Source organism: Aspergillus welwitschiae, assembly GCF_003344945.1.
Source record: "Aspergillus welwitschiae strain CBS 139.54b unplaced genomic scaffold BDQ94scaffold_13, whole genome shotgun sequence".
Lineage (NCBI taxonomy): Eukaryota > Fungi > Ascomycota > Eurotiomycetes > Eurotiales > Aspergillaceae > Aspergillus > Aspergillus welwitschiae.
Window position 1 is genome coordinate 213,799 of NW_020798707.1, and position 22,637 is coordinate 236,435.

Below are 22,637 nucleotides of genomic sequence, written 5' to 3' on the forward strand. Positions count from 1 at the left end.
ATGCCCGACATTAGCGACGGGTTAATGCCCGGAAGCGATATTTGCTCTGCTAAGAGGAAGAAGCATGGTCTTCGGGAAGTGGTGTCCAGGAGAAAGGAGAAAGAACTCTCCAATAAATTCGAAACCGCGATCCAAAACAAACAAGCCACAAGACACCAAAATCATCATAGATGCTCGTATATGTACAGGGTAACATCGAAGGGCAGTATCCAAGGAAGATAGATAATAAATAATACTACGAGGTACTTCGGACTAACAGCAACAGCCGTTGCGATTAATTGCCAATGCCGGGGTAAGGTCCGGCAGATGCAGGCACGGGGTAGTGAGCCTTGGAAGCGAGCTAGAGCGAGCCCAATCCAGCCAGAGTAATCAACCGAGAGCGAGGGATACCGTGCCTGCATATGCCAGCCTCTGCGACTGGCCTAGAATCAAGAATGCCCTGGCGGAAGATAATTTAAGCTCTCTCCAACCGATGGCCTGCGGATGCGGAGCCGATGCAACCGTGCGCTGAAATGGGCATCGGTGCTGTGAGAAACTCTAAATCTAAAGAGCCAACCCAGTGCCCTTCCGGGTCCACCGGTAAAGTGCTAAGACGGCCTTGCGACGATGCCGGATCTCACTGTGATTGACAGGGCGCCCACGCGCCTGCGCAACGGCGCTCCGCATGACCTGTCGGAAGTTCCGTTGATATTCAGTGTTTAACGTCACCACGCAGGACTCGGTCGCTCGGATCATCACCTCGCAGGCATTTAGAATACCCTCCCCCGCTTCTTTCTGCAGCCGCTCCACAATCAACAGGAGAAGAAAGCTGCCTTGGAGCAATTGAATGCCGAAGAAATACGGCATAAAACTAATATCGGGGTCGTAGCGTAAGATATGGTCCACTGAGTCTGCCGCATCAAGAGCGTGAGAGATGGTGGAGGCGAATGCAGGCGATGAAGTCCAGAAGTCCTTATCCTCGATCAACGACACAGGATCCCATTTGCCAACAAGAAGAATATGCAGCACATGCACGAGGTAGGATGCATACGAGATGACCGTTTGAGTATGCCATGAATAAGCCTGGGCGAGTGAGGGTTCAACTGGTTGTTGATCGGGTTTAGGGGGGAAGGCACTGGACAAGGGCGCATCGGGATCCGACGCAGTGGCTGCAAACGTAGTGAGACTAGCCTTGTAAAGCTCAAGCTGGCGTAGTACTTCACCAACGTGCGCATCCCAGGGGTCCTTTCCGTTCAAGCGTGCTCCAAGCATTGGATGGTTCCGAGCTTGGTTCAGGTCGATTAATTCACCAGTAATGGTCATCAGAGGGAGAAAGAAGCCGAAGATAGAATGATCATGGCAAATGAAATTAGGGAAAACGCGGCGCTTGTTCTTCTCGCCTGACAGTGGGCACTGTGGTCCGTCCGGTTTGGGACTATTGCTGTGGATATTACCTGACTGCCATGACCCTTCGTCCAGAGGCAATAAGAGATCCTCGCTTTCAGCATCGAGTAGAGCAAGGGGGCGATTGTAGCAGAGAGCGAGGTGACGGTCCATAATGTAGAGGAGCCACCATGTCCGACGACGCTCTTCACGATGCTCTTCGGTGATAGCGCCACGCAATTCGTGGCCACGGTCGCATACGCAATTCAAGCTTGGCCGGGCAGGGTTTGAATAATCAAAAAAGGGGCCCGTGTCCACGCCACTCCATCCCGCAAGTGAATAATCAAATGACGGGCTCGAACCCTCTGGGTGATTCTCCTCACTGGGCATCACCTCGATCTCCTGGTTCAACTTCAATTCTCGTGCAAGAGTAAAGGCGGCATGCCACCTAAGATTGGTTAGCTTCCGTGCTCGCTTCAAGTTACTTGAATGAAAACGAACCATCGCATGCTGGCGGCCTTTTGCTCGCTTGAGGAGATGATGGATGCCACATGGATGTATGTGATAACATCGTCCAATGATCCTGCAGGGCCAACTAACCCCCGATCATCACCACCGACCTCAAACGGGTGGTGCACGGTTGTAGGAGGGCCATCCTGACCGACCGTAGCATGAAGAGGGTCGCTCGCGGCGGCGCCTTCTTGCTCTTTGAATGACACGTGAATCAACGGTCGCAAAAGTCGTAACGTTAGAGCACACAAGAACTGACATATTTTCTTTCTCTGGGGTGGGGATATCGGCAAAGCAAACGCACGATCATCTAACGCTGCCACCCAAAGCATACTGGCCAGAAGTGCCGGGCTGCTAGGTCGAGGAGCCTCTCGGCTTAGAAAAGACGCCTTTCGTAGAACATAGCAATGAATGTGATGGCACACAGGATGCATATGTGTGGAAAACGCGCTTGTAAAGTACAGGTCGAGAAGGTCGTATACTAGCTTTCGAGGCAAGCTCGATTCCAGATAGGGCATTACTGGCTGGAGGACCGGATATTTTAGGATCGTTGCAGATGGTGCTGGTGTCTGACCAAGGCCCGTTATCTTGGAGCCTTGAGATGCTGGGTCGCTATAACCGGCCAAGTCGACCCCATTCCAGATATCAAAGATTCGAGGGAAAGGGCCTTCTCCGGGGCCGATGCCTGCCAAGGGCTCATAGGATCCTGGAGAGACATGCGTGCCTGCTAGCCATTCCTCTGTCGCATTAACAGTGTGCCCTGACTTTCTGGGAGGAAGTGATACATCCGCTTGAGAGCGCCGCTCGTCGATACTTGGGGCCGACCCCGTCACATCATTTGTCGCCGGCGATCTATGGTGAAATGTTGAGGAAGGAGAGCCATTTGGAACTGGGCCAGACCCTGCTTCTGCAGGTGCCGGTGCTGAATCTCGAGTCTCCACAGGCTGGCTCGCCTTCTCTACAGCAGTCTTGGTCTCTACCAGTCGGGATCGCGCAATGCGTCCTCTCTTTCGTCGTTCGCGAGTGAATTCACACCGGATATCACTGCGAAGACAGCGCGAGCAGGGGAAGGCTCGATCGCATCGCACGCGACGCGAATGGCAGGAGTCGCAGGCTATCCGATTCCTTCTCCAGCGACGTTTTGTTGTGGCTTCGCCGGTTGGTTCTTCGGTGGCAGCTGGAACGTTGGGTGCCTGGGCGTCCCCCGACTGGGCAGAATCCATTTCAGGCCGACATTGGCGATTCCAGGAGTATCAGAGGAGAGAGAGAACGGAGTCGCAGTCTGATGAAACGGTTTGGAGACGTCAGCAATCGGCCAAGACGAAAGGAGCAAAAAAACCGGTCTTTAGTCCTTACGAGGCAATTACAAGCGGGGAGAAAGAGACCGAGGTAGTAGTTGCTGATGAGTGACTGACTTGAGATACGTACCCACGATGACCGTTAAGCCTTCTTGTTTGCGCCGCGAACAAGACGCAACTCGGATAGGAACCCGTCGAACAGAAGAGGGAACTTTTTCCATGGAGGAAGAAGGGAGCCGAGTGGCAGAGCGCAAAACAGGCCGGGCAGAGCAGAAGCGATCCATCGCGGGGAAACCGTCGGGGCTGGAAGACGCCTCCGCACGCGCTAAGAAAGGGCCCTAATCCAAAGCCGGGCCACACATGGAGAGCTCTCCAGGGTTCACAGCCCTGGTGGCAAACTCTGGTTTGTCACTAATAGGCCGCGGTGGGGTGTACCTAATCGTTGCACAGGAGAATTGAACTAGCAGTACCTCTAGTACTCTGGTTTTTGGGGTGGTCGCTATGAGGTCGCTTCATTGCGAAATCAAATGCCAGTGGTCGCACAGCTGGCACGTTGCCAAGACTAGTACCCAAATTGATAGTAGTACTATATTTGCTCCCGCTGTTGCCAGCAAAATCCACCACACAACTTGCGGACCGTCCGGTGCAGCCGAAGTCAGCACAGACTTCAATTGATGTTGAATGCGACGATCTAGTGGCTAGTATCGTACCATCGAGTCAAGATAGGAGACTAGGTGCCTGCAGCTACATCCGCATCTGCATGGGCACCCCAGCTGTGTAAGTGACCCTAGTAACCCGCTCCTCGGAGATCGGCCTCGCCAACTCCCTGTTTGGTGGGTGAGACGTGAGACATTGTAGCAGATACGATGAGAAATCGTCGTCATCAGCAAAACTTTATCCTTCTCACAGCCACTACTTTTTAAACGGTCAGCCAGTTCTATTTCTGTATAGAGTAGTCAATTTATCTAGTACTTGACCGGTGTTCACAGTGGGAAAGGCTAGTGGAGGCCATAACCAATGTAGTAACGGGAAATAGTCGGCTCAGAGGTGTGGTAGTAGAACGAGAGCAAGTTCAATCATGCCGGGAGGAAGAGATGGGAAAGACGAACTTCCAGTTAAAGCAAACAAACGAGACAAAGGACGTGACTCAATCACCTGATCTCCTAGGAAAATGTCACACTGCCATGTTGACCATGTCACTGTTCCCTTGACTTCGTTTTGGGGGAAAAAAAAATCTGCCGTCTATTCCTTCTCTCACTGCTCACAGTCTAGGGTCCAGCTTGACATTTAAGCGGACATTTACTCCAATACCTATGCTTGCTAGGGCCCCAACTAGGCCCAGCAAGGTCCGAGAGTCACCTTTTGCCATACTCAGAAGCCATTTTCGACTTCTTGCACGGCTGATCACTTTCTCAAAATGTACATGATCTCCGAGCGTTGGAAACGATTTCTCCCATACTCCTCATCCATTTCGACCCAATGACCTGCTCACTATCTACGCTATCGAACGATGTCAGACCTAGACTGGGAGCGATGATGGCCATTTGGGGAAGATGCTTTGTGGAATGCGATACGCCGCAACGCTCGTTATCCGGCTCCGAAAACAGCCCGACGAAAAGACTACAAAAAGTTATGCTATATCAACTAACAACAAAGGCTACGATTGTCATAGAATGAGTAATAGCAACTTACAGGTATGACCCAGGATATTGATTCGGTCGGGCCCCCTCTTGCACATCATGGACAAGGTTATCAACGGCCCTGGGCAACTTTTTTATAATTTTCCAACGCACGGTCTCGACTCTCAGAATGATCCACTATCGGCCTTGGATAGCCATTCTTCTCAGCAATATCCCCGGCCCCTCGGCCATATGGGTCATGGACTGCCGCGCCCTCAATCGCACGTAGCTCCGGCACCCAATGACGAATATACTCCCCTTCTGGATCGAACCGCTCACTCTGGCGCAGAGGATTAAAGATCCGGAAATATGGTTGGGGATCAACCCCGGTACTAGAACCGAATCCCCAGCCACCGTGATTTGAGGCGAAGTCGCCGTCTATCAAGTTTTCCATGAAATATCGCTCCCCTCGACGCCAATCTATCAGAAGGTCTTTGGAAAGAAACGATGAAACGACCATGCGCGTGCGATTGTGCATCCAGGCGGCGTGATTCATTTGGCGCATGGCGGCGTCGACGATCGGATAGCCAGTTTTGCCCTTGCACCAGGTATTGAAGTGATCTTTGTTATATGACCACGCTAAGTTTGTGAACTCAGGTTTGAAGCACTTGTTCATACTGTACGATGACTGGTCAGCTTTATACAGAGAGTCAGTCAAAATGGAGAAAACGAACCAGATAAATGGCCAATGGACCAGGACATGCTTATAAAAATCTCGCCAGGCAACTTCGCTAATCCAAGACGTATATCCGGTCTGATTCCTATTTAAGTGGCCTTTGTTCTTTTTGCGGGCCTGGAAAACCGCTGTTCGTGCACTGAGTGACCCCGACGCGAAATAGGGACTTAGCACGGATGTATTCCGCCCCGCGAGTGTGTTTCGCAAGTCATCATAGTCATTTGCTTTCTCCTCCAGAAACGCCTCCAGCCTACGGAGTGCCTCATGCTCGCCCTCTGGATACAGCTCCCTGAATCTTGTCTTTTCTTCCTCCGAGAGCCGCTTGTTTTCCGGTGCAACAGGCACCTCGCAGTCAAAGAGGGTCTTGAAGTGCTTGCGTGCATCGCCGGGGTTCGACCCTGGTTCGTCCGCGACCTCAAGGTATTCTGGGTTCTCATTGAGGAAGGCACACCAGGCGCGAAACCACGGACTATAAACTGCATACTGCTTCCCCTGTTGGCTGACTAGCTTGCCCGGAGTGACAACGCATGTATCATGTGCGGCTTCAAATCGTATGCCGTTCCTTGCGCAGAGTCGTACTAACTTCGCCTCGCGACGCAATTCGTCGACTTCATATTCCAGGTTTGCAAAGAGGTGAGTCGCGCCCCACTCCTGGCATAGATCTATAATCCTTTGAGGAATATCATTCCTCTTTTCCTGCGTTTCCATATACAAAGGAATATCCAACTCACTCAAGTCTCGCCGCAACAATTCTAGTGTTCGCAACGTCAGATCCACACGAGGAGCACTAGACAAATGAGCTGTCAGGTCCTCCGGAGAGAGAATATACAAGCCGATGAGAGGCAGTTTGTGTTCTCGCGCAACCTGATATGCCATCTGTAGGCCGCGATTGTCATGTAGCCGAAGATCCGTTTTGAACCAGTGAACGACGGCTGCATTGGGCCGGATTTTCTGACGTTCATCCAACGTGTCTTCGTATGCCCTATGTAGGGATTCGATGGGTCGTTCCAGCGTTCCGTTATTGTACGCCTCGCACCGTTCGTTGCACATCTCAGGGGGGTAGAAGTCACGCAGGACGATACCGAAGTCTTCGGTATCTTTGGCATGGGGATGTGGACGCGTAAGATCGGGCTTTTCGCGTTTATTGGTGTGCGACGAGGCACCATTGGTGGCAGAACTGCTTGATGCCTTGCGCTTTTGCGGTGGCATGGTGCTGATTAGCGTTACGAAGGCGCGATGAAGAGATATGATCCTGTAGATGGGAACTTTTTGGATGTTGACAAGTGGTCGGACGCGCAAACTCTGAAAAAACATTCCGCGATTGATTTTCAAAGGGCAATGAGAATGGCAGGGTTTCGTGGAGCTCTGGGGTTAGATCGATCGAAGATCTGGACCGCGTCAGGGACGCTGACGTCAATACCCGGGAGATTAACTATCTCAACGGAACAACGTCCCTGAGCCGGGATCTGTTCTAGATCTCGCTCAACAGTGCTTCGATTATTTTAGGCTACCTTGACCCATTCTTGCAAGACATCTCGTGGTCCAAATCGATGATGGAAAGGGTTTTGGAGAGATATGGTCACCTTGACGCCAGCCATAACACTCCTCGCCAAAGCCACTTATCCACCATGCTGCTCGATCAATAGGTCGCCTAAGCAAGCAAATTGGTGAGCGCACATGAGTGCATCGTTCATAATCCAACGGTGCTTTGATAGATCCACAAATGGTGCCTTGGCTGTCCACTATGATGAAGCAAGCGTTCGGTGGTCGTCTGGGGATGCAAGTGTTTGTAGCCCGGACAGAAACCGAGTCCACTACCCCATGATTAACTATGATGGCGATGCTCATAGTAGGCTGAGAAGGATAACTGGACAGAAGGAGTACTCCGTCCGACCAGACGTTGTACCATTCTCAAGTAAGGCACACCTGCGACTGAGTGTCTGAATCATCCATATGCAGTCATGCATGCATTAGAATACAACCAGGCAAGCAAGGTAACTGGTGAGTTGGTAGTTTAATGCACCTGAGGTTCTAACCTCAATGCCTCTTGCCTTTTGTGCCTAATAGCAGTTCATAGACGGGACGCTGGATCCGATCAGAATTTCCTGCTAATACAGGGGCATCTCGAGGAGAACCCACAAACTTGAACGATGAAGTTTAGGGAAGGTCCCAGGATAATTAAGATGCTCCACTCCGACGTGGGAATGCAAACAGCATTGAGTAGTGCCTTGTGTCCCCTGATAAGCAGGATTGGGGAAAGGCATAAATTATACGGAGTACATGGCGATTTGCGGGACTACCCGAAGAGGCAGGAGAAGCCAAGGGTAGCAGTGGTGCCTGAGGCCGACAGGCAGCAGGTGTTGTGACTTTCCGTGTGTACCCCGCCAAGCGTGGCAGAATGAAGATTTTAACCCAACAGTAGGATGAGCTCTTTCTGAACAGCAGACAAAAAAGGCATATGTGATAGTGATCTATCTAATTAAGCAGTGCAACTTTACACCCCGCTTCCCTGACATCCACTGTACAATCAACACATTATAGGACGTGCCGCCCTTGATGCACGCCCTACCAATGGCACGGCGGTTTGGAATCTGATGGAAAGAGGCTGAATGAAGGACTCTGAACTACCCCCCAAAGCGGACCACGTCAACCAAATTCAAAAAGCACCCGTGGCATCTTCTTGCCTAACACTCTCTACTCCACCACTGGTGTTTGGCAAGCCAGTGAATACAATCAGTGTATGTCCAGCAGCTGTGTTTGGAAGTGCAAACCCTTGAAGATATTTGCATTCAGCCCAGTATTTTGGTTGCTTCTGTTCGTCCCCGTGACTACTAGCACGTAGATGGCTGCGCTATTCCTCTTCTGCTGGGGCCTGTTCTGGCATTAACTCCGATCATTATCTCCGAATACCCAATCGTTATCTCCGAAGGATATCATTCACGTTCGTGATACCTGCCATGTCAATGTTCAGGTCTCCTAGGGAGGTATCGTCCTCGGATACGTCCTCGGATGCATCATCGGACGAAAGTCAACATGATATGTCTACGACAGACTGCGTGCCCACCCAAGGTACACAGCAGAATAAGGAAAATGGTGTTGATGAATCTCGTCTGCTCCAGGACAATGCCCATCAAGACCATGAAGCTGATTCCGGCACTGTGTTAGAGGGTGATACAAAGGGCCATTCGAACATGATGACGGCCGCTCTTCTCGAATTCTACTGTCTTAGTCGGGCGGCAGACATCTTAAACAAACAGGCGGGCTCGAATGGACGGTACACGCGTGATTCGCCCGAAGTGCGATATCTCGGGAACCAGTTATACACGCACAAGTCTGCATTCCTGTCCTCGTTAGGCGCGTTGTCTCAGGGAATCGAAGGAGATGAATGGGGAGCGACAAGACAATATTATCGCGACAATCCTGATATGCTGGGCATGTCTATGCTAGATAGACTCAAAATCAATGATGTCGGTGGACAGCAATCTGGAATCACAACAGCATCCGATGCAGGCCTGAGCTCAGAGCAAACTAAGGCTCTCCAGCTGTGGCCAATTAATACAAAACTGGACATGGTGCAGGCCGGACATAGTCGTGCTGGACTGCCAGGCGGCCAAAAGAGACTAGTTGGCCACGAAAACGTCCATACCTCACGAAATTTTCCATTTGATCTCACAGCCTTGCTTGACTCGCCGGTGCACCTTCCAGGAAGCTCACCTGTTGGCCTGCCTCTATTTCAGCCCAAACCACAACCCCCAAACAGTCATCTGTCACGGTATATCATGGAGTTTACTGAGGTCAAAATCCTCGGCCGTGGCTCATTTGGCGAAGTATATCATGTCAAAAACCATATAGACGACCAGGACTATGCAATCAAAAAAATCCCCCTCAGTCAACGACGGCTTCAGCAGCTACAAGGCGGCAGCCAGAACCAGCTGGAAAAGATTATGAAGGAGATTCGAACACTTGCTCGACTTGAGCATACCAATGTCGTTCGATATTATGGCGCCTGGGTAGAACAGTGCCACGCTTCCGGTTATGCTGCTTCTCTGCACGAGCGGTCTGATGATATCGAATCCGCACAGATGCAAAGCTACACTTCTAGCCGGGAAATGACAAACAGCCAAAGCTTTGGGATCGTTTTCGAGCAGTCAGAAACTTCGACTGTATCACACCAGACATTACCATTGGACCTTGAGTCAAAGCCGTCCAGTACATACCATCGCCGTCTAAGTCACGCCAGTGTGGGCAGCCACACTTCGAAGGCAACGTCTACCCATGACACCGTGGACGATGATGAAATAGAGTCCATTCCACGCAACTTCAGCCTCAACTCACAAGAACCTCTGTCTACCTTCGGTGGCACCGACGATGATATTTTCACGGATGGCCTCAGCGAAGATCCTTCCAAACTGCAAATTCAGCGGAAGTACCGAAGCGCAGCTCAGCTTCCCGCCGTTGTTCTACACATCCAAATGTCATTACACCCCATCTCGCTGAGCTCTTACCTGAACCCACAACCAAGTGCAAACACGGAGCATGACAAATCGCTCCCACGGCGCCACTGCTACCATCTGGTGCCTTCTCTAAAGCTAATGTTGGAGATAATCTCCGGAGTTGATTATCTTCACTCCAAGAAGATAGTGCACCGCGATCTGAAGCCAGCTAATATCTTCCTCTGCGCTCCGGACAAGAAGCAACTGGATGGATGTACTCCCTGTACAAGCGTACATGGGCCAATCTACAGATACTGCCATCCTCGCATCGGTGACTTTGGGCTTGTCGCAGACATTTCGCACATCAACGACTGTCCTCCAGAGGGTTCGTCCACAATGCCACAAGACGCAGAGATCCACACCGTCGTCGGAACCGAATTCTACCGTCCGCCTATCCATGCCAGCAAGGCAAGAGGGGCTGAATCCCCGGGTCATAATACCAAACCAGCATCTGTGTACGTCATTGATGAGACCCTCGACGTATACGCGCTGGGTGTCATCTTGTTTGAACTGGTATATCCACTGAACACTAAAATGGAGCGCCAGCTCGTCCTCACAGGGCTCACCCGAGGATCACCGGGGCAAACGTCAACCACATCTATTTTCCCAGGAGACTTCTCACAGAAGCTTCACATGGGCTCTATGGCCCTAACTGATGGAACGTCGGTCGCCGACCATCTGATGACGTGCATAAGGGGCATGTTGGAGCCTGATCCGCAACAGCGCTGGCGCTCACCGCAGATTAAGAAGTATCTTGAGGAGCTTCTTTCTCAGGTGCAGGGTCTAAGCTAGACTCATGGTGTGTTAAATGTCTCCGACGGTTGAGATTCGGGTTAGGTAATAAACTGGTTAATGGATTAGTTGGCGTTGGCGATGTACAAATGTCCAACAACGTACTGGAGACCTGGAACTTGTGTGTCGATTAGCGTGAGACAGGAAAAGGGGCCATGTAAATTATCTAGAGGCGAGCATAGCGTTGTGTACCGAATCGGATAGATCGCACATTCCCTGCATGTAGTGACACCGACTATTGTAAAGTTGTGAGAGTCACTCCGTAGACAGCGGCGAACTCCCCGACCGCCACAACAAGCAGGGCCTCGGCGATGCTCCGACCAGCCCGAACCCCTTCTCCACCACCTCCAATTCGCGGGGGTTGCAAACCAAGTAGATTCATCTCTTCTTCAATTCATGACTGTACATTCTAGTATACACCCATACACTGATGTAAGAACAACAACCATGTCTCAAGATGATAGCACGGCAGAGGAAGGGGGAAGGCAACTTTTCACACATTGTTGGGTGAATGCTCTCCCAGCAACCAGCCAAGCATAAAAAGTAAAGAAAGACTCACTGGGATGCGGCTACTGCGTCACCCCGCAACGATGATATGCCGAAGCACGCGGGCGATCAGTTCCCCGACCGCGGCCTCTCCCCGTCCATACAACGGCGGTATATATATCAGCGGATTCCAGACCTTTGCCCATTCAATCCCTTGCGTTTGGCTATCTTGTGCACGACCTTTCACCCCGAGCATTCCCCCATACCAGTGACCTCCATCGCCTTAATTGGTGAGATTTGACAGTATATCGGATTAGCTGCGAACTTCCATAGAATTACAAGCTCGATAGGACAAAAATGGCGAAAGAGAAGCAGTTGTCTGCACAGCAGATCTCTCAACACAAGACGCCCGACGATTGTTGGATTGTGGTCGACAATCAGGTATGGGATGTGACGGACTTCTTGGAAGAGCATCCGGGTGGATCTTCAAGTAAGACTGCAGCGCTAAAGCTCCTAATAGTTATCTAGAACAATATATACTGACACGTGCTTTCAAGTTATCCTCAAGTACGCGGGACGTGATGCCACCAAAGCATACTCTGAAGTCCATGCTCCGAGTGTCATCAAAACACAGCTACATCCAGAGCGAAATATGGGAGTGTTGGATGAAGCGACAATCAGCGATGATTGGGTGAAGCAGCCGCCCACTGAGAATCCACCTCTGCTCCTAGAGAATGAGAAGCCACCCCTACACACCCTGATAAACTCCCACGACTTCGAATTGGTAGCATCGAAAACTGCCAGCAAGAAAACGTGGGCCTTCTATTCCAGTGCTTCAACGGACCTTATCACGAGGGATGCGAACAAACTCTGCTTTGACCGCATATGGCTGCGACCGAGGGTCTTAAGGAATGTACGATCAGTCGACACGAAGACCAAGCTGCTTGGAATCGACACCGAACTCCCGCTGTTCGTTAGCCCAGCAGCAATGGCGAAGCTCATCCATCCGGATGGTGAGTTGGCAATCGCAAGAGCTTGTGGGAACAAAGGCATTTTCCAAGGGGTATGCTCGCCATCTGAATGATTTCATCATCGCTTCTTCCATTCTGATTTCTTGCGTAGGTATCTAATAATTCTTCCTATCCTCTCGACGACCTGCGCAGCGCTGCACCTTCAGTGAACATGTTCTTTCAGCTCTACGTGAACCGCGATCGTGCCAAGTCCGCTGCTCTCCTCCGCCAATGTTCCGCCAACCCCAATGTCAAAGCTATATTTGTAACGGTTGATGCCGCCTGGCCCGGAAAGCGCGAAGCAGATGAGCGCGTGAAAGCCGACGAAACGCTATCAGTCCCGATGGCACCATCCAAAGCAAAGAATGACAAAAAAGGTGGCGGCCTCGGGCGAGTAATGGCAGGATTCATTGATCCGGGATTGATCTGGGAGGATATGGTGTGGGTGCGGCAGCATACACATTTGCCCGTATGCCTGAAAGGTGTCATGTCGGCTGACGATGCGATCCTTGCCATGGAAGCCGGGCTCGATGGCATTCTGCTAAGTAACCATGGCGGACGGAATCTTGATACTAGCCCACCTTCTATTGTCACTCTATTGGAGCTTCACAAGCGGTGCCCGGAGATCTTCAATCGGATGGAGGTTTACGTCGACAGTGGTATCCGGCGGGGAACTGACATTCTTAAGGCAGTGTGCCTGGGCGCAACGGCGGTTGGAATGGGACGCAGCATGCTCTTTGCGACTAATTACGGCCAGGAGGGAGTGGAGCATTTGATTGACAGTAAGTGCTTTTCATTCTGTTTCCTTCTGTACACACATGAATACTCGCGATCCCTGCTTGCTAACAGCATACATCGTCAGTAATGAGAGACGAGCTAGAGACAGCTATGCGTAATGTAGGGATTACTAGTCTCGACGAAGCTGGTCCCCATTTAGTCAACACTGGAGACATAGATCACCTGGTCCCCACCTCGGCCACCCATCCGTATGCGCGGATGGTAGCTAAAGGCCGACGTCCAATTGGACCTAGGCTTTGATATCGATGCTATTTGTAATGGGTCATTATACTTCGATGAACGCAAGAATACAAGCATGCAGACTAGCTGGCCAACAGCAACAATGGCAGCCTTAAGCCACGGATAACAAGGCCTTTGATTAGGTAGCTCTCATCCGATAGTCAGACAATCTCGCCAGTCGAGCATGCTTGCGTATCATCACGAGATGGATCAAATGATGGCAATGGTCTAGACGGAGTTGACATAGAAACAACAAGAGCAATATGATCCACAATTGTTTCCCTTCGCATCTCCATTCATAAATGCCATGTTCTATCCTGGAAGTGGCACATTGCTGGGATGATCCTCAATGGATCAACTGATTCCGCATACTGATTAGATGCTTATGTCGCATGAGCAATTGCCCGTACTGGTAGTCCGTTCTTCTGTCAGGGTAATACATGTTTCTAGGCAGATGACCGGTTCTTCATTTCGACCACTACTTGGCATGTCGGCACTTCATCAAGTGGCGGATGAAGTCCAATCCATAGCAGGAATAGACCTATACCCAGCAAGCACCATTTATGAAGCTTTATGAATTATCTTCACTTTCGCAGCGCCACTCCCCACAACTGACTCGAGACGCGAGGAGAGAGACGACTGGAGATCGGGGGAACCGGTGGAGACGGGCCCGTTTTTGGGATCATCAACTTCCTGTCATCTCGCTTAGCCGCTGGCGTGTTTCTACCCGGCGCCAAACCCCAATTTATCTCCGGCAGAGTACAACTTCATCTTATCCATTCGATCTGTCAAGCTTCCTGTCCATCCCGACCTCGTATGAGGGATCCGCCTTGAGCGCATGGCGACTCTATCGACGAATGCGTGATCCTTCATGGTTCTGCCAATCTGCAGCCCTCATAACTTCTGAAACAGCCATTCCTGAGCAAGGCCATTGGGCTGCTTCGACCATAGATCCTTTCATCAAACTGGAACGGATCTGGAGATGACGGAAGCTTCGCTTAGCTTGATCAGTAGTCAAGCAGTTTGGCAGAGCTGATCATCCGAAAAATGTTAAATAGCATGAACGGCTCTCGAAATGATTCTTTTCTACAAGCAGATCGTTCTCTTCCGACTCGTCAGTCTTTCATTCTTTTCACTTTGTGAACTTCATTGATTGAAGTCTTTCCATTCTTTTGTCACTCTTTAGAAATTCCGCTGTGCGTGAATCAACATAAAATGCCTCTTTCTAAGATCGCGGGAGTCCTGCTGGCCTCAGCTTCCCTTGTGGCCGGACATGGTTATGTGTCGAGCATCGAGGTCGACGGCACTACTTACGGTGGCTACCTCGTTGACACCTACTACTACGAGTCTGATCCCCCGGAGCTGATTGCCTGGTCCACGAATGCCACGGACGATGGCTATGTCTCTCCCACTCAATACGACAGCTCCAACATTGTCTGCCATCGTGGCTCCGCTCCCGGTGCCCTCGCTGCTCCGGTTACTCCGGGTGGAACTGTCAAGATGACCTGGAACACTTGGCCCGATGACCACCATGGCCCGGTGATCACCTATCTGGCCAACTGCAATGGCTCCTGCTCTGATGTCGACAAGACGGCTCTGCAGTTTTTCAAGATTGATGCTGGTGGCTTGATCGATGATTCCGAGATTCCTGGTACCTGGGCTACCGACAAGCTCATCGATAACAACTACAGCCGGAGCATCACCATTCCGTCCGATATTGAGGCTGGAAACTACGTTCTTCGCCACGAGATCATTGCCCTGCACGGTGCTGAGGACCTGGATGGCGCCCAGAACTACCCCCAGTGCATCAACCTGAACGTCACCGGAAGCGGTACTGCCACCCCAAGCGGAACCCTGGGAACTGCATTGTACAAGGACACCGACCCCGGCATCTACATCGACATCTGGCAGAGCATCAGCAGTTACACCATCCCCGGCCCGACCCTCTACACTGCTGGCAGCACTGCCACCGCTGCTGCTTCTTCTGCGACCACCACTGCTGCAGTCACCAGCGCCTCGACGACCGAGGCTGCTGTTGTGACCTCCGCTGCCACGTCTTATGCTAGTGCCGGGTCCCAGACGACCATGGTCACCTCCTCGCGTCCTCAGCCCACTGGCAGCTCCGGCAGCTCCTCCAATGTTGGTAGCTCAGGTAGCACCAACAACCAATCCGGCAGTGGCTCAACGGCTGGTGGACAGTTCGGTCAAACCCAGCCTGGCATGGCAGGCTCCGACAACACCAGCCCCTCCGATTCGGCCTCTACCCCCACCAGCTCCGCTCCCAGCGCTGCTTCTAGCTCCGCATCTTCGGCTACTTCGGGCGTCTTGAGCGGCTCCTGCAGCCAGGAAGACTACTGGTACTGCAATGGCGGCACGGCGTTCCAGCGTTGCGTCAACGGCGAATGGGACGCGTCTCAGAGCATGGCTGCGGGCACTGAGTGCACTCCTGGAATTTCGGAGACGCTAACCATCGCTGCATCTTCAAAGCGTCGTGATGTTAGCGGTCTTCGCCGTCGCCGGCTGTGAAAAAGTTTACCGGTTTCTCGGTAGTGGTGTGATAGGGGATCTGTGGCATACGCGACCTGAATTATCTTTCTCTTCATGTGTATATTTACATTACCTTGACCAGCTCTTGAGGCTTTGACAATGAAAGATATCAAGCTAAATAACCCGCGTTTAACGTAAAATACATTCCATCGCCTTTCATCTTAAAGTGATATTGTAGTCTTATCTTAAACTTATAGATCCTTGGCTTCTTTCTTACCTTCTTAGGATGCCAGGGTTGTATGATAGAGTGGTAAGTACTGCTAGCAGATGATGATTGAAGGTGCAAATTTCGGTGCTAGTCCTGTACAGCCGGGGACTATCTACTGTCGATCATCGGGGACTCGTAAACCAATGATTTCATCAGCGAGACACCAAATTTTTCACAAAACCCGTCACATTTTCTCTTAGGGTCAATGATAGGAGCAGAGCTGAAGACATATCCTTCTAGTTTAGCAATTAGTGTAGGTTATCGGGATTTGAACTCCACTAACTCACTCCGACAAGCGTCTCGGGATTTGCGATATAGCGGCAAACTAGCCGTCAGCTGAAGTTGGAGCTGAAAGATGTACATGGTATATACTCTTTCAAGTAAATCAATGACCTGGATCTCAACAAAAAGGAAACATGCTGCTGGTCTATAAAAGTCAGTACCCGAGTCACGATAGCATCCACATATCACCACTTGACTCCCATCTTCTCATCCCTTCTCAAACGTCCAAATAAGTCAGAAAAAAAGAGAAATTCCAAAAGCTATCCCCTTACCAACGAACAACATGAAATTTTCAGCCATCTTCTCAGCTGCTGCCCTCTTTATTGCCCTCGTGGCAGCCACTCCCACGCCCGCGAACGAAGCCGTCGCGGAATCAGCTCCCTCACAAGTGGTATGTATTTCTCATCTGAAAAAAATGAAATCCGATTGAAGCCACCGATGTAAAACTAACGAAGACCCGTGGCCTTAATAGAATTCATGCCCCGATCTAGCGGCTACGACTTGCTGCGATTCCTGCCGATTTGAATTTGGAGAAGAAGGTGGCATCGCATGTTGCGAGAACTGCGGCTGTAGCGTTCAGTAGGATACTTCCATACCTTATACACGGTCATGGGAAGAATAATGATGGTAGGGGTGGGACGTGAGGTAGCTTCTTGAGGGGATACGTGGCGAGATTGCTGTGGGATACTTTGGGTTTGTTCCTGATCGTCATGACTTGCGCTTGATCTGTTGTGTCTTGTGTGCCTTGATATCGGGTTTCCCACAACAGTTGGAAGGATTCCCAACATATGGTTGTGCGAGTGTCAAGGTCATGTAATCGCGTGAACGAATGATATAACAGATGATTGGATTGGTTTTTATGGGTTTCAATTGTCAAGAGTAATCTCGGGACGGTCGTAAGCGTGGCTTGTGACTCTGTTTGAAGCCTGCCGAAGCATTTGAATCAAACGCAGGGATATTCACTAAATCCTATCAATCGAACTTCAGATTACTCTCTATAATCACGAGCAAGTAATTACCCGTCTAGATTCATCCAGCGATGGCTTGCAAGGTACTACATAGCTAATTGACTTTATTTACGATAGAAATCATCTAGCCGGGTATATTCCCATGTGCTTGAACATCAACTCGGACCGAATGATTATTAGGCTGCGGAGGATTAGTATCAGTTATTGTAGGGCTTTTCTTGATTTTACACCGGCCACGCAGGTGATCTTGAAATTATCCACTACTATCAGAACACGGTAAGTGCGAGTTCAGCTACTCTGGACCTGGCTTAGAAAGAGGGTGGTCGGAAAGGAAGCTCCATAACAATAATGGATTTGACGACCTGCGGTGAAAAGCAAGAGTAATATGTCACCGAGGAAAAGGGAAGGAATTCTCCAACCAGCCACGGGGACACTTCAACCCCTGTGGAGTGGTTGAAGCATGCAGACTTTTAAGGAATGCGAAAGAGCCTTTGGGGGTTCACTTTGTCTGCTGTTCCGTTTTATAACTACTTGCTCCTTAATGAGTAGACAGGCCTTTGGTAGTGAGTCCACTTATAAGGCTAACGATTCTCTCCCCACGATTCCGCCAAAAGGAAGACTGATTTCGTTACCCCCTTTCTCGTAAACCTTCTACATAAATTCCAAGTCACATCATGAAATACTCTGTTTAGCCAGTATCCCATTGGTATGCCGGAACGTGGGCGCTTGGCAAGGCAGAAGCAGTAACGTATGTGCATCCTCAGCCGTTCAGCCGCACGGATGGGTCGATCAGCCCAGCCACCTCAATAGTTTTATTCTTGCTTCTGCCTCTTCGGCTCGGAAAATGCCTCAATGTAGTTCGAACTGCGGGGTAATCTCCTATAACGAGCGCGCTGAAGCCTGCCTGCTGCATTCGCTGCTCGGGGCCGGTTACACCGAGAAAGCAGCTGATAACCCGCCTTGTGATAGGAAGAGATTATCTACTACGGTTTCCTTGTCCAGACTAGCAGAGAAACACCTTTCGTCGGTGTTTGGACTGCAAGGTAGCCGGCTTTTGATACGGTTGACATGTTCATTACTGCGCTGCAGCCCCTGTACATGTCTTGCTGATAATAGGTAGATAGATACTTGACCTACAACACAGAATGTCAGAGTATACTGATAATAGAGATGCGGGTTGCGTTGACTACGATATCGCAAGTAGAATTGTTGGCAGACAGGTAGTTAAATAAGGGAAATGTGATACCGGGTAGTTATTGTAGGCTTCTCAAGAATGTAGCTGGGTTATAGTCATAGCGTACTCCAACTCCATTGTATGCGATAGTACCTGTGTCAGGTGAGATATTTCCTCCCCTTCATTAAATACGATCCAGCATATAAGTAGTTGAGAGACGAGCGATCCCTGTCATCGGGCCTACTGGCTAGCCTAGGATCCCCGGCTCCCTGCTGGAGATCTACAGAGGGGTTGTTGCGAGTACTCTGTTTAGTGTTATCGCTCGCTAATCACTGGATTGCCACTGCCATAGTACTACGTACCACGGTAACGAAGTAGGCTGAACCTAAGTCTCCTGGAGGGCTGCGTATAATTATTTCAGTCGCACGGGTGGATCATACAGTCGAGCTACTTCCAATATTGAAGATGGCCAGTCTACAAAGTAATTCACCCCGCGCAGTAGCATTGCCACTTTACAACCGGCCACGCCCAGCTGAATCCAGCTAGTCAACATCTGCTATTTATTTTTGTTCCGCGACACTGAGTAGTTCCACTTTGGGGGAGGATTTGCGGGGAGCATCCCAGATGTCTAGGGTGTTTACCCAATTTCTTGTTAACGAAAAAGGTTCTTCAACTATGCCCGCTTTTACTGGCATGCTTGATCTATGTCTTCCTCCTAATTCTTAAATGCAGGGTGATGGCTCACTGATCTAATTGCTAAATTACCATCGTTTCACGAGCATTGCAGAATCCTGTTCAATGCCTACTTTCCACAGTAGACAGGGTGCCAGTAACGCATTGGGTCTAGTGTATCCATGCAAATTGTAGGCAGCAGGAGGTAGAAATGCTTGCACTAGGACTGCTAAGCTGGAGGTTGGAAAATAGTGCCATGCTGACGAGATGTCCATAGCTGCAAGCCTAAGTGGGCTAAGAAAACTAGACTATATGAATCTCTCCGCACTAACCTCTCCTGCAGATGCCATTGGAGAATGTTATACCTAACTGATGTTGGTAATCCCAGGATGAGGTGCTCTCTGGTTCAATTGACAGGCCGATACTGGTTTACAGCCATTGTAGGAAGATCGGCTAAAACTAGTCTATATTTGGCAAATAAATGGTTGGCTACGCAGTTGATGTCTCCCCCAATACTGGCTGAGCTATCGTAAATGGCTCACGCAAGCCTTAATAGGTTATTGACATACGAGCTGAATAGTTTGAGGACCACGCACTGCCCTAAAGTACTAGGGATGCATTACCTGGGTAAAAAAAAACAAAATACAAATCATTCACATATATAGTCGTTAACCATAAATCACTAATTGTCGACACAAACACCGGCGCTTGACGACGTTTGCTAAAGCGAATAGGCTAGCGATTGCTGCCTCTCTTGTTGGGATCGATAAAGCAACAATCATACCTCCGAGGCGGGTAACTGTTGCAATGGCTGTGGTTGTCAATAGATCATGTCCGGCATGGTACGCAAATACCGGCCCTTAATCAAGGCAACGCTATATGCTAATAATTGAGAAGGCATACAGTGACTGGATAAAATCTGTTTTATCATTCATTTAACAAAGCTAAAAATTCAGATTTTTCATGATTTGAAAGCATTATTAAGTTACATCAGGCCTTCCGTTTAGAATCAATGTATACACAGTGACTGAATAAAGTATACAATACTACGATAGCTTTCATCTAACAAACATACTGCATCCATACCTGTCGATGAACTCACTATGGACTTGGACAGCGCATTGCAGACCCTAGGCGACGTGCTGAAATCTTGATCTAGTGAATTAGGCCCGCCGTTCAGTCAAGCATTGACGTATCATTACCCAGGACTTCAGAGGTGATGTATCTATCAAAGGCGGCTTTTCATACATAATCTACGTAAACAATATCTACTAAGGATGCCAATGCCACACCGTTTACTGTCACAGTGTAGCAAGTAGTACTTGTGGCAATTTTCCAAGCCAGAAAAGCCACAACCCAGCTACCGTAAGATGAGTCGGATCTGATAATCTTACCCGCTCTCAGGTGCCTTCCTATCCCTTACTTAGCTTGATCTTCCCGAAGTTCCGGTTATAGCATGATCTACTCACACAATTTATACAACTAATAAGTGATATACTAGCACCCATGTGCCCTCTGCGGTCGTTGAATAAAATTAGCACCTTGAGATTTTGCTTTTGTTTGCCATTGTCACACCCTTCTACTTTTCATGAAAGTGCGTTGGCTACAGAAGGTTAGTTTGATTGTCATACATCTCCCACGATGTCTCTTTTCCTCTTTTTAGGACCTAAACTCATGCGTTTATCGGCAAAGCGCTAGTCTCAGCCATCCTATTTACTCAGCTAGCACAAGTAATGCTTATAGTTTGGTGAATACATTTGATAATTTCAACATGCTTCGGTATTCATATTAAGCTAGGCAATGTGAGATGTAATATCCTGCAGGCATAGTGGCTGGCTGGCTGATCGGTAGCGATATCGGAAGACAAGTCATTTTTGTAGGGTGAAGGCGGGACTAAGAGAAGCGGTTTTATTTCGACCCACCCCAATGGATTGCCTATTTTTAAGCTCAGGTTACTATTCAAGTAAGTCTCTCGAGCCCGTTGCCTGAATATCCTTACTTCTCAGACCAATGAATTCTATTCTAGTATGACGATCCTGCAAAGTTAGTGTAATGGTTGCAAAAAGGGACAATAACGGTGAGAATGTTTGCCTACATGAACCTTATTGTCTGCACCGCCACTAAGTTCAGCCAGGCTGCGGTGAAGCTCTTCTTCAGAGTAAATGATGATCTTAATACCCCACATCAGATCTAATTGCAGCAAATTATGCAGAGAGAGGTGCAGCATGCAAGGGCTTGAGGAGGCTGAAACTGATCTCCACCGGTAAGGTGGCTTCCATGAGCCCATGCCTCAAGCCTGTGTCTAGCGATTTGATCACAATCTATTCAACCTTTAATGCTCTGATAGCTTGTTTATGTTCCGAATATTCATCGTATTAAACGCTATTGATGTTGCTGTGCCACATAGATGCTATGTTTCATGAGGAAAAGCAAGGCGAACATGTGTGACCCTTTGAACCTTTGGCATGAATAGCATCTAAATATGCAAAATGTAACGTGTTTCCGTTGAGAACACATCGCAATTAGCATTGTTCAACCTGCTGATTATCATCCCCTGTACATCTCTATCGAATAGCTGACTATCAGATAGATGGCCCAGCAAAGTTCAGCTCTGCCCGGTGGATTAAAGTCGATCATGCAGGTCGCATTTCGATGGTCGCCTTGCTTGGAGCAGTGTCGTGGTCAGAACGGACTAGGGCTCAGATCATACTAAATAAGTGTGAAGAAATAGATCGGCTGATTGAGGGTATCCCTTGCCGCTCATTGCGTGGCCATGATTACTAGTCAGATGAAACGATATCACAGTGGCCTCCTGCCGGGTATTTAAGTCTGGGTACTCACCCCGATTGTATGTTCTCATTGTATTCTCCAGAGTATTCTATCTACAGAACAGCTTTATATCAATCATCATCATGAAGGTCTCATCTGTCCTCTTCACCGTCCTCTTTTCTGCCTTTGCAGTAGCCGCCCCTAATGGCATACTTGGAACAGACCTTGGTGACAACCTTGGTGACAAGCTTGGTGACAAGCTTCACGTACGATCGGTAGGGGACTGAAACCCACGATTTCTATCGCTCACAGTCCTTTGAGCAGATATGCTGATTAGAAGTCTCGACAGGATACCGACGCTTCCTTGCCATGCCACGGTGACCACGCAATCAAATGTTACACTACATGCCTTATTAGCGGCGATCCAGTGCACTGCGCCAGACATTGTGGCTGTGAATAGGTGGCTTTAAGGGAACTGAAAGTCTGGGCAACAAACAGACATCTTGACACTCATACGCCATCTTGTTTGTGTATTTACTGATTTGTGTTTTTGTGAATTTGTATATTCCAGTCTGCCTTAGTATGGGTTTTCCCTCGGTAGCGCAGGTTTCCCTATGCTTTTATGCGAATGCAAAGGCTTGATTTGATACCTTCATATTTCCACGCATCCGACAGTTTATCCTAACGCCCGAAT

The 22,637-nt window shown here is 49.5% G+C and overlaps 5 protein-coding genes across 5 annotated transcripts; 3 read left to right on the forward strand and 2 right to left on the reverse strand.

Annotated features, from left to right (window-relative positions):
* Nucleotides 1–382: 382 nt before the first annotated feature.
* BDQ94DRAFT_178092 (transcription factor domain-containing protein) lies at nucleotides 383–3,095 on the reverse strand (the record flags this gene model as incomplete). Its single annotated transcript, XM_026773057.1, has 2 exons — nucleotides 383–1,810; nucleotides 1,864–3,095. 2 exons carry the CDS (start codon nucleotides 3,093–3,095, stop codon nucleotides 544–546), a joined length of 2,499 nt encoding a protein of 832 aa, XP_026627107.1. The 3' UTR covers nucleotides 383–543.
* A 1,789-nt stretch (nucleotides 3,096–4,884) lies between these two features.
* Nucleotides 4,885–6,930, reverse strand: BDQ94DRAFT_22704 (deoxyribodipyrimidine photo-lyase PHR1). Its single transcript, XM_026775269.1, has 2 exons — nucleotides 5,524–6,930; nucleotides 4,885–5,466 (listed from the first exon to the last, which is right to left on the reverse strand). Exons 1-2 carry the CDS (start codon nucleotides 6,837–6,839, stop codon nucleotides 4,923–4,925), a joined length of 1,860 nt encoding a protein of 619 aa, XP_026627108.1. The 5' UTR covers nucleotides 6,840–6,930; the 3' UTR covers nucleotides 4,885–4,922.
* Nucleotides 6,931–8,482: 1,552 nt separating this feature from the next.
* On the forward strand, nucleotides 8,483–10,997 carry BDQ94DRAFT_178103 (putative protein kinase; the record flags this gene model as incomplete). The annotated part of the gene is made up of 1 exon (XM_026773058.1): nucleotides 8,483–10,997. The coding sequence occupies one exon, from the start codon at nucleotides 8,483–8,485 to the stop codon at nucleotides 10,808–10,810; it is 2,328 nt and encodes a 775-aa protein (XP_026627109.1). The 3' UTR covers nucleotides 10,811–10,997.
* A 401-nt stretch (nucleotides 10,998–11,398) lies between these two features.
* Nucleotides 11,399–13,954, forward strand: BDQ94DRAFT_142040 (FMN-dependent alpha-hydroxy acid dehydrogenase). Its single transcript, XM_026765951.1, has 4 exons — nucleotides 11,399–11,786; nucleotides 11,854–12,359; nucleotides 12,419–13,088; nucleotides 13,169–13,954. The coding sequence occupies exons 1-4, from the start codon at nucleotides 11,654–11,656 to the stop codon at nucleotides 13,342–13,344; spliced, it is 1,485 nt and encodes a 494-aa protein (XP_026627110.1). The 5' UTR covers nucleotides 11,399–11,653; the 3' UTR covers nucleotides 13,345–13,954.
* Nucleotides 13,955–14,538: 584 nt separating this feature from the next.
* BDQ94DRAFT_169623 (lytic polysaccharide monooxygenase auxiliary activity family 9 protein) lies at nucleotides 14,539–15,849 on the forward strand (the record flags this gene model as incomplete). Its single annotated transcript, XM_026771332.1, has 1 exon — nucleotides 14,539–15,849. The coding sequence occupies one exon, from the start codon at nucleotides 14,539–14,541 to the stop codon at nucleotides 15,847–15,849; it is 1,311 nt and encodes a 436-aa protein (XP_026627111.1).
* Nucleotides 15,850–22,637: the final 6,788 nt, after the last annotated feature.